Raw genomic sequence first — 12,995 nt, 5'->3', positions numbered from 1 at the left:
AGCGCCGCGCTCCCGGCCCGCCAGCCCGAGCCCGGTTGTCACGGTCAGAGATGCCCAGCAGCCCGTAGCACCGGGCACAGCCAGACGTCCGCACGCTCCCTACTGACAGACCCAGAGCAGGACAGCAGGAAATGGCGCGTTTAACCTTCCCCTCTTAATTACGGCCCGCTACGAATTCATGACAAATTCGGTAGTCAAAGCAACTGCTATTTAGTTGCCATTTTTTCAGGCTGCACAGCAACCAGCCAACTAGAGGAATGTTAACCTACGCTGGGATAATGACGGTAAAAGGGCATCGTCACAGGCATTTCAGATTATGTTAATTTAAAAGAGATAAAACGTTGCATTTTTCGTCACTTAATATTTCATTCAAGCCAGGTGAAAATTAGAGGGGGTGCAAAAGGCTTGGGTATATGCAGAACAGACGGAATTCTCAGGATTCACAAAACAGGATACACGTGGAGAAAATACTGCCTATTAGGTTTTTTTATTTCCTCTTATACAATTTCTAATAGAAAATGATTGTATACAAGAAATAAACTCCTGTACAGAAATCCCTTGTATCTACCAAACAATCTTGCTGGATATTCCAAATGGTTGCAAGAAAATGTCTCTCTAATAAGCACAGGAACGTGAATCACCTTCTGCATCTTTCAAAATTCTCACTTGGGAAAAAGAGGCAAAAAAATTTAAACTAATATTGGAAATGAGATTTTACTGTTCTTGGAGGATTATTCTTTGATCACAGGTAAGAAAGACGGAAATCTTTACATTAAAATGTCATTAAAAATATCACAATATTGATACAACACTGCAACTGTAATTTCACTCAATATAGGATTCTGCAATAACTATGTGACGTCACTAGACTTACTTGAGACACAACATTAAAAACCTGGCTACATGGCTGGTTTTGGTTTAGTTTTGAGGCAGACCTCAGCTTACTCTTCCTGAAGTCCAAAGTGGTAGTGGGAGGCCAAAAAGCTTTGATCTGAAAGTGCTGTGTTCTGTGCAGGGTTTGAGTGCACTGCCTTCAGATCAGAGCTAGCCAGTATCCACGTACCCTGGGGCACTGGTAAAGCTGGAACAGGCCAACCCATAACAAAACAAAACAAAAAAAATATCGGTCACATATGCAACGTCCTTCATAAATGCACAGTGTCAGAAAGGGTCATCCACTGATTCTCACCCGTAAATCGAGGCACAGTATGCTCCCTGTGTGAGTTACCACTTCCAGGGCCCTCCTGGCTATCTGCTGTCCTCTTGATGTGACCTAAGCAGTTGTCCAAGTCGTAACGTTAACCCAGCCAAACACTGAGTGTTAGCTCTTCAAAGCAAAACAAACGCTCTGCACGCCTGCTTTGTACAGGCAGAGCAAAACATGTACCTACCATTTACAATGTAGTTTTTAACTAATCTCTTATTCCTTCTATCAAATAAAATAATCACAACCTGTATTATGTTCTCTAGCTTCTGACAAGGTGGATTTAAGTGCCATCTGCACAGCTAGAATTAACTAACAAACAGGAGAGGAAATAAACTATCACAAGGGAGTACACATCAAATACTTCCATCATTAAGCATCTGTGTGCTGCAATTACTAAGACAGAGCAGCAATGCAAGCCTTTGCCATCAAACATTATGTAATTTCAGAAAAATGCAGAGAAAACGGCCCATACATTTTGAAAGACACAAGAAACATACAAGGAAACATCTGAAAGAACAAATCAAAACACATCCTTGTAGGGTAGTTTCTTAATAGTCTCTGAAGTCAAGATTTGGAGACAGGTTACTTTGTGACCTGAGCTTCAGTCAGGCAGATCTTCTTTCACCACCTCAAAAGATTCTTCACTGATTGACAACAGTTCACGCAGCTCTTTGTTCTCAAGCTGCAAAATCAATATTTTTGCTGAAATAGAAATGAGCTAATTCACAATTTAAAGACGATAATCTTTAAATAGCTAATTTTGTAACATAAGCATTCATACAGTGCTAGCAAGAGAGGAAGCTTATCTTCTGCTTCTGGCTTCATATATATAACACAAACAGACTTGGAAGTAAACAGATCATGTTCTGCATTTCCTGACCCCTCCCCCAAATTCTGGATTGTTATAAAATCCTGACACATACAAAGTCCAGAGTAAGTCTAGAGACTCCCAAAGCATGATCTATCCTTGGCAATTTTATCTGTTCTTACCTCCAACTGAGCTAGTTTCTCCTGAACTTTAAAGAACTGATCATCATCGACCTGAATAGCTTTTCTCATCACCTCTCCCATCTCACATATTCTGTCTATTTGACTTTCCATTTCCTGAAAGACATAAAAATAGTATATTCAAAAGCAAAACATATTCAGGCAAAAGCAGCAGAAATAATTTATCCCTTCTAAATCAGTAACTTTAATTTTCTCAATTTTGGATTATTTTCCTGGTTTGAATTTTAATCCTTTCCTTCCAAGCACTTGAAATCCTTTGTATAATACTTAAAGATGAAAACATGTACCTTATTGTCCAGTATCATGAGTCATCAATGAAACAGCAAACAGAATTATATCAGTCAGCAAAATAAAGCACACTTACTTACGAAGATGGAAATAATTTCAAGTGTGACAAAGACTGAGACAACAGATTCGGTTTCATGTGACTATGACTGACATGCAGCAAATTTTATATTGCTTTATTAGAAAAGCCCAACTGAATTTATAAAAATGCCAAATATAAAAGCAAATGAGATTTCAAAACTAGGTAACTGTGAAGTAAACAGTCAAGCAAAGAAACTAAAACAAGTAAGACCAGAGCCTCCTGAGGCAGTTTCTACAGAATCTGTCTAGATACAGCTCTAATCCTTTGGAAGAAGCATTTTTGTTGCGGCTCAGAAATGAACGTATAATGAACACTGAAAAATTCCAACATATATGTAGCAACAGTTCCTGTTTGAAGAGCATTCATTTTGAAATACAGTGTTTAGAAAGGAACTCAAATGCACAAACCCAAAAATGTCAGTAATTGGCAAGAAGTAGAAAGACAAGAATTTGGAGATTTTTGAAGCATTTTAACATAACATAAAAATACAAGGTTATCACAAAGCACTTTGGGGAATATCAGATAATGTTATAGGGTAGAGTTTCTTTTCTCTAAGTGTCAGTAGTTATTCCACTGCCTCTGGGAGATAAACGTATCACCATAGAGAGAGGTCAGTTTTGAATTCTATTATTCGGAAAATATGTAAAAAAATGAGATCATCTAGAAGAGAGCTGGAAGAACAAGAAAGACTTAGATATCTTAACCTGGGAAGAAAGAATGATTTTTTTCTAAACTAAGATGGTTATAATAAGAATATAGCTCTGTAAAAGATATTTAAAAGTTTTTTGTTATTCTCCAAGTGATGGGTAGGAAAAAACCTCATGGGCTTAAGTCTGAGGTACAGAAGATTTAGCGTAGATATTGAGATAGTCTAGGAACACTCCATCAAAGGTTCCTTCAGAGCCTTTGCATTTCCATGCCATTAAAATGGACCAAAAGCAGTGCCAGAGAATGTTGTCAGAAGTGTTGTTCAAGTGTTAATAAACGGAGCAATTCATTCACTAAGCAAGCGTGAGAAGCAAGACACTGCTACGCTACGTAACTTGAGAGAACAGAGAACTAATCAGTTGCCACATACCAATGCAAAGCCGTATACGCAAAGAGTTAGGCTGGCTCCAGTTCCAATTAGAAAAACGAAAGATACGAGATGTCACTGGTTGAACCAGCTTGGTGTTCTCTAATCACATAAAAATGCATTTTAACAAATGCCTAACTTAACTCATAAGCCTTAAATGGAGATTTAATGTTATTATATTGTTATTAGATACTGAAATGTGAAACAGGTAGCAGTTATCAGCAGCCACATCCTAAGAATTCTGAAGTCACTGCACCCAACATGGATGAAGGGGCACTTTCAGGCCACTGCACAGAGCACCTGGATTTAAAAACATTTGGGAGTGATGATTTCTTAAGAATTAAACATACTGGAGCTCACAGAGATTTAGGAGGTTCTTCTCCCTTTGTTACTGAAGAGGAACAGAAACAACTCTGATGCCTTTGACTTTACTGTAGAGAATCATGTGCACTAAGCTTAACCCAGGGAATTTACCACTCGGCACATTACAGAGCAAGCCTTTGCCTGGGCCTCAAATGGGTTATGCTTTTGTGTGTCCTCTGTGGTAACTGTTGCAACTTGTGTGCTGTAAAAGGAATAGAGAAAAAAATACCAGCAGAGACAAGAATCTCAGAAAAAGTGTTCTGGAGCAGAGATGTTCCATGAATGGAAACAAAGGTGGTAAGAAAGCAAGCAAGAGACAGGGAACAGGAGTCTTGAGCCCTCTTTTGTCCCCGTCCCACCTTACCAAAGAATTAGCCTGATGAACTTCCAAGACTGGTTCTGCATCTTCACCTTTTCTGCCTTGCAAAAGCTGCAACATCTGCTTTCTGTATTTGCTCATGATAAGCTCTAACGCATCTTGGTGCTCCTCCAGCGAGATCCACAGCTCTGCAAAACACAGCACGGCATTGCCACGGACTACGAGCGACTTCTCACCGCGACGGCAGAGGTGCCCAGAGGCACTCGGTGCCCGCACCGCGCCCCGAGCTCCCCCGGCGCCCCCCACAACCCCTCCGCCAGCCCCCCCCCCCCCCCGCCCGCCCGCCGACCTCGGCTGCCCGTACCGCCGGCCCGGCTCACCCCTGTTCTCCCGCCGCAGGTCGCGGATCTGCGTGTTCTCCTGGGACAGCAGCACGTGCGGCCGCAGCCGGGACGGGTCGGCGCCCGCCGCCGCGGCGCCCTGGCCCTGCGGAGACACGGCTGTGGGTCCGGCCGCCCCGCCGCCGCCGCCCGCCCGCCGCCCGCCCGCCGCCCGGGCTCACCCGCTCGGCCCACGCCGCGCCCGCCTCTCTCATGGCGGCCACGCGCCGGTGCAGGACGGCGGACTGGTCGATGAGCGACTCGGCGGCGGTGTCGTGCTCCTTCAGCCGCTCCAGCAGCGTCTTCGCGTCCGTAAGCACCTTCTCGATGGTGCAGGTCATGGCGGGCGCCGGGGCGAGCCGCGCTCCTCACCTCCGCGGCGGCGCCATGCCCGGCGGCGGCCGCCCCTCCCCGCCGCCGCCGCCGCCGCGGGCAGACGCGAGCCCGCGGGCCGCGAGCACCGCCCGCGCGCGCGCACCGCGCCGCCGCTTCCGGCCGGGGCGCTCGCGCCGCACGTGCGCAGGCGCAGACCGGCGCTGGAGCGCCGCCCGGCCGGCGCGCGGCGGCCGCCAGAGGGCGCCAGGGCCGCAGAGAGCGGGGCCAGCGCGGGCCCGGCCGGCGCGGTCCGAAGGGGAACGCGACCCGCGAAGCCCCGGTGCGTCCGTGCGGCTGGCGGGTGGCTTCTGGGGGGACGAGACGCCGACCTCGCCGGGAAACGGCACCGCAGAGCGACCTGCGGGAGGTTAACGCCTTGGCGCGAGTGACGCGCGGTTATTGACGCGCGTCCGCTCTGGGACGGCGCTTACGCGCGCGCGGTTCTCAGACCCCCGCGCCCGGACGCGGGGACTCTCCGGCGCTTCCCGACCTGGCTCTGGGAGAGGACAAGCCGGTGGGAAGCGGCCGGTCCAACCGAACGCGCTGTGCAGGGCAGTCTGTTTGCAGAAGGGCACGTGTCCCTGACCCGGGGGGCTCTGCTTATCGCTTCAAAGACCCCCTTAGCACTGTGCGATAAATCCTGGGCCGGCATCTGCGGAGCTGTCATCTTATCTAATATTCTTGTTTGTCCCTTTTAACAGTAAACATCCTCTGCTCAAGTTAAAATAACAAGCTCTGTAATGCTGACTTGCTGCTTTGATACTCATTTCCTAAAGCTACTGTTAGTGATCTGTGATGTCCTTGATGCTTTGCTTAACTGTGTGCCACAGGGCTTCTTCATTTAATGTTACCAACTTTATTAATTACATTTTCAACAATAATGTTTTAACAGGACTCCCTTTGACTTGAGTCATCTTTCAAGTTTAAATTCTCATTCAGACAGACACATAAGAAAAATCTATGATGCTTCATCAGATAAAAGTTTATGATCCCAGAGATAATCAAGCCTAGTGCAGAACTGCTGAATAAGATAATTTTATATAAGCAACAATTTCAAAACATTCATACAGTCCAGAAGAGAACAGAGTAAGCAGCTGCATTTGGAGTATTTCATCAGAATCAGATTAATTAGTAAACGAGATGTATTTTGCAAATTTGGGAAATGTACTGCTGCTTTACAGTAACTTGTGTGGAACTAAAGGTTTAGACTGTGCTTCGTAGCGTGTTTTACCTTCCAGTCCTTCCCTGTTTCCTTCTTGTTAGAGAATACTAAAAAGCTAAGGCAACTTGTTATCAGAATTCCTTTTTCGGAATGGGTGATTCATGCACATCTGGAAACCTGACAAATACTGCGTTTACCATTCTGGTTATGGAACAAGTTGGCAAAAGACTGCCCTGTCCTAAGATGGACAAGACATCCCAAAGTTGTAGCCAATGCTTGCTTCCCCTGTTCCACTGTCTGTTCCCACTATTATATCCTCACAGCACCCTACCTGGGGAGTTCGGCATCTACTGTTGCTTCACTTGGCCTATACTCCCAGCTCTGTGGCTGCCTTTGGAGCCTCCGCCAGTACAGCAATTTTTACAGAGCCTTTGAGCAGCCACACAGGAGTCGGTCTGATATAGCTACATGGGATGATATATGTGTACCAGTTCAGTATCTTCCTGCTTTTCACCTTATTTGACATAAGGAAGTTCTGTGAAATTAAACATTCAATCTCTAAGGTTCCACTTAATTCAGCTTTACAGCAGGGAGGCACTCAATGAGCCATTTAGAAACGCAGCACTGGAAATTCCAATTCACATCTACTAGGAAGTCAGACAAAGGAATCACCTGTTTGTGCAGCATAAAGGATCATTACACCTCAGCAGAAGCTGCACCTGGATTGTATGTCTGAATCTCTGCCCCGTTCTGTTCCTTGCATTTATGCTTATGATTTAATACTCACTTTCCCCTGGCTTCAGAGATGACATCCTGGCCTTCCTGGCCAAGTAGAGACAAGCAAGGGAGACGAGGGCCAGCACTGCTATATCAGACTTTCATTTCAGGATCGGTGCAGTCCCTCTGTGGGATTCTGACTGCCTGAAATAAAACTGCAGAATGAGAAGAAGATGGAGTCTATGATACTACCTCCACAGAGCGCTTAGTCTTGTGTTCTCACTCAAGGATGTGGCTCACCCCCTCTTCAGCAGATCTTTTGACATAGAATCATTTGTTCAACTTCCAAAGGACAGTAGAATAAGCTAGTGTGGTGCCAGGACACAGATCAATCCCAGTAGGACAAAGCTCCTTGATTTAAATGCTGGGAATGCTTGTCACCAAAACTTTTAGTACGTAGCAACAGAACTTAAACAAATCAACGGATGAGCATTTTCTGAGTAGTGGTGCCTTATAATTCCTTTGGCTTATCACATCAATTCTGTATAAACTGAAGAGAATGTATAAATTTGGCCTCTCAAACTTTTTAGTGTTTAACTTCAATTCGATTAAACACTTATGCATGTGTACAAAGTGAAAAATGAGGTTACAAGAGGTTAATGCCTTAATGCTTTTAATAACTCTTAACCACATGGCTGTATTTTGTCAAACAGAACATGGATTTGTTCTAGCAGGAAAAGTATACGCTAGCTAGAAGCATACTGAGGCTCTCCAGCAAAGCTGCTGCAGAACCAAAACCATTTCTAGGCCATCTTTGAAAAATCATAAATAGTATTTCTGTGATGGAATAAATACATAGCATTTCTGAGTACAGCTGAGGAGGTTCTTGCTCACGGTAGAAAAATCAAAAAGGAAAGAAATCTAGACAGACTAAAAGCACAACAAAAGTAATTAAAGAGATTGGTAACAGACACAGCACAGAATCCTGAGCACAACATGGTATCTGTAAACCTGGGCTGAGTTCAGGCATCGGTACTGAGGATTCTAAAACAATGTGCACCACGTAATGCCTGTAACTTATCCAGAAACTGGCAGCGGAGTAAATGATGGATAATAATGCACAGAGGAATTGACTGGTAGAAAATGTCAACATCTGTGACAGATTGAGTGGCATCTAAATGCTGGAAGTAGATAAAAGAATAAAAGGCAAATTTCTAGGATAATTCTTGTGTTTTGGGTAAAATCATGTTAATCGTGTGAGCAGCACAGTTTGAAAAACTTTGGCTGAGTCTCTGCAAGAGCAAGTCTCACATAGTAACGCAGCAGACATTAGCTTTTCAAAAGCTGAATGTGGTATTTCTCATTTCCACTACAAGTCCTTCCTCGAGTGTGTAAGAGACAAATATTTCAGCAGCTACAGCTTGTTTAAAAAGCAAACCAGACTTCTCTCTCGCACCACGCACCCCAACACTTTTGATTGCTTGCTTTTAAAATTAAGTGATGGTGTTAACACACTCATCAGCTCCTGTCACAATTTCAGTGGTATTGCCCTCATCCAGATCTGTAGCACAGGGACTCACAGAGGCCAAGGGAACCCTCTTCTTGCACTCCCTAGCCTGTACTTCAAAGGTGGATTACTGGTGCATAAAACGGAGTTGTTCTGTGACAAAAGTTATTACCGAGAAACTCAGTCTTATTGGTCATCTTAACTATCCTGCTTTGATAAATCTTGAAGAGTCACTCATTGCACCACAGCATTTACATTTATGAGTCTAATACTCTTTTTACTCTTAAATAAATGTCCTTAAGATGGAATCCAGGCTGGAAAAAAGGAAAAACTTTATCATTGATAAATGGACATATCCAGTCATTTCAGTCTCTCAGCAGCAAGCCTCCACTGCTGATAAAATGCTGACCAAAGGATTCCACAATAATTATTTTTTAATGCTTAGTGCAGTGTGTCAAGGTATTCTGCTTTATGGAAATCGGGTCCAGGACTTGGCTTCTCTTTGCTGCAACTACAAAGAAGTACAGACTTTTAAGAACCTCAATGCTTAAAGTTACAAGTATTCTCTGTGAACTATCAATTCTGAGATCATTGCAGGAGACCGCAGTCAAGCTTTAGTTGGTATCTTTATTTTCCTCCACGTTGTGCCTTTCTGAATACCGATGCACTGCAGCATTTTATTGACAAATCTTGTCTTCCTGCCAAGGGGAAACACAAAGATTTGGCGCAGGGTACTGAAAGGTGGAGCTGTAAGGATACCCATAGATATTGTTAGTGTCAAATGATGCGCTTATTAGTACCTGTTCCAGCTTAAGGTAGTGGATGCCCTGCATACCAAGCTTAAGAGAATGCACAGAAGGAACAGGAACATTTTGTAGACTGTCTTGAGATTTTCAAGTAAGTTTAAAGCAATTTGGCTCTTTCATTAAAATTCAACATAAGTCAAGTGTTTAACTCCTCAAGATTTGTGAAAAGCCTGTAAGCAAATACATAGTGAAACTAACCAACAACTTCATGATTAAGAAAAACAATCAGTCTTAAAAAGATGAAAATTGTTTTTCCTCTCTGGTCTGATATGGTCTCCCATTACTTCATCCCATGAAAGCATTTAAGAACTGAATGAGAATTTTCATCTTCTCCTAAGTTATTTCTCTTCTAATTTGACTATGACGATTTGTCTGATACATTTCTTTGATGCAAAACAGAAAAGTATTTGTATTATCTAACACTAAATCAACTCAACAAGCACATGTTCTACAATGCAAATGGGAGCTGTTCACTGCATAGATCCCCCTGTCACCCCTTTTGGGGCAATAGCTGAAAAATTTAATATTGGAACACTATATAAATTCAGGTTGAAAGGTGCTGCCTGACGATATTTCCCTGGCTAGTCTCACTTTCATTCCTCTGCGGAAACATGTAGTTTTGCTCTGTAAAGACCTTTTTTTTTTTTTTTCCCCCAAATAGCTGTACTGCTTTAAAAAGCTACATGTAGGGGAGATGAAAGTTTTGCAAACCAGTGCTCAAAGGAAATGACACACAAATGTTGCTGCTTGAAGCTACAAAAATGACTACATGTTTAAAACCTACAGAAGGGGGAAGGTACTGGGTGAACTCGTAGTACAAATAGCATCTTTTTTTTATGTTTGGTTTCACCATTAGAAGTACTACATTGGATCTTAAGCACTTCAGTCTGGCTGGGGCCCCACCCAACAGAGGCCATACATGTATGCAGAAAAAGATAGTCCCTGACCTACTACACTCACATTCTTAAGTTTCAAGTGAACCAACCACGGTTCTCTCTCTGCTGCAGGCAAAGTAGGCAAATAATGACAATAAAACAAGCACACGCTTCTCTAAATTCTAGGTTAATTACATTTCAGGCAAATAACAATATAAAACAAACCAAGTCATCTTTGACAGACAATCTCATGCCTCTTCTGTTCTTTGCAACCCTCCTCATAACTGATGCCTATATACACTTTAGTACCACTCCCACATAGGCTTCCTTTGCCTGTCCTCAAGTTGGGCATCCAAACTGTTGCTGAATGTGCTGAATACAACAAGGGACAATTTCCTCCTACTGCAGCTTCTGGACCTGATACTGTCTTGGAACATGTGATCCAATAATCAAAACCACCACATAGCACAGATACGCACCCGATTCAAATTAAATCTTTCTCTCTCTTGAGTCAGGAGTACAAGATGACACTGACCTACAAAAATGTTAGTCATGAGGCTTTATGCTGTTTTTCACCCAGGGCTGAGGTTCATCCATGCCATGCAGAAAATCCTAACAGTGCCAGAACCACTGCATCTTTTGAAGATTAATAAATAATCCAGAAGAGAGAGTGAACAGAAAGCTTGCAGTTTTTTCATGAGTTCCTTAACAACTTAGAAACACAAATAGCTCTCAGAAAACAACATTTTTGGCATTTTGTCTGCCAGTGTATTTTATGCCTCTAAACCACTTTATTTCTCTAAAACAAATACATGTAAAGATTAAGTTAGATCATTTTAATACATAAACTGTATTGTTAATATTCAACTTGAATATTGTTCAGAACAGCTTAATAACAGGAGAGACTTAATCCTATAATGGAATAATCTACATTTCAATATAACCTTTAACTCACATATAACAACAATCACTGTAATTAGCAATTAGTTTTCCAAAGACTCCTGATTGTTTAGTATTTGACTCTTGCTTTCATCATTTAATGATTTACAGTAATGAGCTGGAACATCAGTATTTTGTACTGAAATGGCCAAAATAGTTGTCCAGGCGTCATTGCCCTCATGTGACAGATCTCAGATGTTTTTGTGAAAAGTTAGCCAAAAGCAATAGACAATGCCATCACTTCTGTTTCATTTGTACTGAAAAACAACAACAAAGTAACCATAATGACTTGTAGTCAGAGTCTCAGTAGCTTTTGAAGGACTGTTACTTTGCTGAGATTCTGCCCTTTGTTTAAGTTTTGTTTGACAAATGCTTTAAAAATGAGCAGAAGAGGTGGTTTATGTTTCATTAATGAGGCTGATAGTGGTTAATTACTGAAGTTACATAAACAATCCAATACCAGATCAAGCCGAATGGGTCAGTTATGTAGAGAAGACCCAGCTGGAGTAGATAGGATTTCCTTTAACTATTCAGATACCAAACATGTTACAGAGATTTAGAATCTCCAGTTCAGATGAACAAAGAATTCTGCTTAGCTCGAAAATGAATTTCTCAACAGGTACTGATCTAGGGAAGCTCTTTCTTGATCTGCAGTTTCAGCACTCATCAAATCCTTAGCCCTAACTGCACAAAGGCAGATATTCTATGTAGATCAGACTGCACAGAACCTCACAGTTCACACTAATGATGGAAATGAGGCTGCAGAAGCAGAGCAATGCGAGGTGTTCAGGTCAGACTGATGTCATCAGACCTGATTATTTTCTATGGAAAACATGCATGTCCCGTATTCTCTGCTTCAGTGTCACCTTTAGATTTTGACTGATGGCATTAACTTGTTCAGCTAATATTTTCAGCCCACATCTATTTTGTTTACTGACCTCTAGCAGAGCATGCTTATTTCCTTTGCCCATTAAAATGGCACTACACGTTACTGATCAGTCCTTATCAGTGTTTTGCAAAACTGACATATATAACGAAAAGTAACAGAAAATAGAGCTGGAAGAGGTCTCAGAAGTCTTTTCTCCTACTTTACAAATCAAAATAACCCCAAGAGAAAAATTAATAAATTCTATCAAAACATCCAGTGGTGAAGATTGTACAGACAACTTATTCCAGTGCTATTTTTACCACTGTAATTGCTTTTCTAGTATCTAATTTACATCTTCTTTAGTCCTAAATAAGCTTTTAATTTCTTGATTCTTTACAAGCATGAAAAAGGTTTTTTTCCCTCTTCTTTGCAGCAGTTCTTTATGTGGCTCGAGTGGGCTCTCAGGTCTCACATTTTTATTGACACACTAAGCCTTGAATAGGAGAAGTGATCTGTTAAAATGATGTCAATGTATGTATTTAACATGGACCAGTAATCTGGTCTAAATCACTGCATGACTATAGATGTTTTATAGCTTTATTTCCACAGCTATGAAGAGAGCATGTGGGCTGGAGTAGATGACCATGGGCTACTACTTAATGTGGCACTACAGTTAATTTCTACTACTACTAAGTTTTAGGTTCCTATATACTTATTTTAGAAATTGAATTTACTTTGAATCCACCAGAACAGAATGAGGATTAGATACCTTCTATAAACCTGGGCTTCAGACTTAAATTTCCTAAAGTCAACAGGCTTTAAATATCCACATCCCATAGGTACATTTGAACACTTGACTAGTAACGTATCTTCTATCAAAAAAAGTACTAAAACAAGTCAGTAACCTCTGCTTGTTTTTCCAACTTTCATGAGAAAGGGTGAGAAGCTGGATGAAATAGCCAATGGTATATGTGAAAGAGATGCTGCTATGAAAAAATCTTAGCTCTAACAATTGTAAATTCTTAAT

At 42.1% G+C, this 12,995-nt stretch overlaps 1 protein-coding gene across 1 annotated transcript; it reads right to left on the bottom strand.

Annotated features, from left to right (window-relative positions):
* Positions 1–698: 698 nt before the first annotated feature.
* Positions 699–5,076, bottom strand: SIKE1 (suppressor of IKBKE 1). The gene is made up of 5 exons (XM_086627180.1): positions 4,904–5,076; positions 4,720–4,866; positions 4,385–4,527; positions 2,198–2,311; positions 699–1,889 (listed from the first exon to the last, which is right to left on the bottom strand). The coding sequence occupies exons 1-5, from the start codon at positions 5,058–5,060 to the stop codon at positions 1,809–1,811; spliced, it is 642 nt and encodes a 213-aa protein (XP_086483306.1). The 5' UTR covers positions 5,061–5,076; the 3' UTR covers positions 699–1,808.
* Between the last annotated feature and the right edge of the window lie 7,919 nt (positions 5,077–12,995).

The sequence above is a fragment of the Tauraco erythrolophus genome, chromosome 27 (genome assembly GCF_009769465.1).
Source record: "Tauraco erythrolophus isolate bTauEry1 chromosome 27, bTauEry1.pri, whole genome shotgun sequence".
Lineage (NCBI taxonomy): Eukaryota > Metazoa > Chordata > Aves > Musophagiformes > Musophagidae > Tauraco > Tauraco erythrolophus.
Note: the sequence above shows the minus strand (reverse complement) of the source record. Positions and strands in the feature narration are given on the sequence as shown.

What these genes read in the sequence shown, in the direction of transcription:
- SIKE1 (XM_086627180.1), bottom strand. Translation starts at nt 5,060, where the DNA reads ATGACCTGCACCATCGAGAAGGTGCTTACGGACGCGAAGACGCTGCTG. An exon ending in TTCATCAGGCTAATTCTTTG is followed by an intron (nt 2,312 to 4,384) that starts GTAAGGTGGGAC and finishes TATGTCTTTCAG; the next exon opens with GAAATGGAAAGTCAAATAGA. An exon ending in AGAAACTAGCTCAGTTGGAG is followed by an intron (nt 1,890 to 2,197) that starts GTAAGAACAGAT and finishes TTGATTTTGCAG; the next exon opens with CTTGAGAACAAAGAGCTGCG.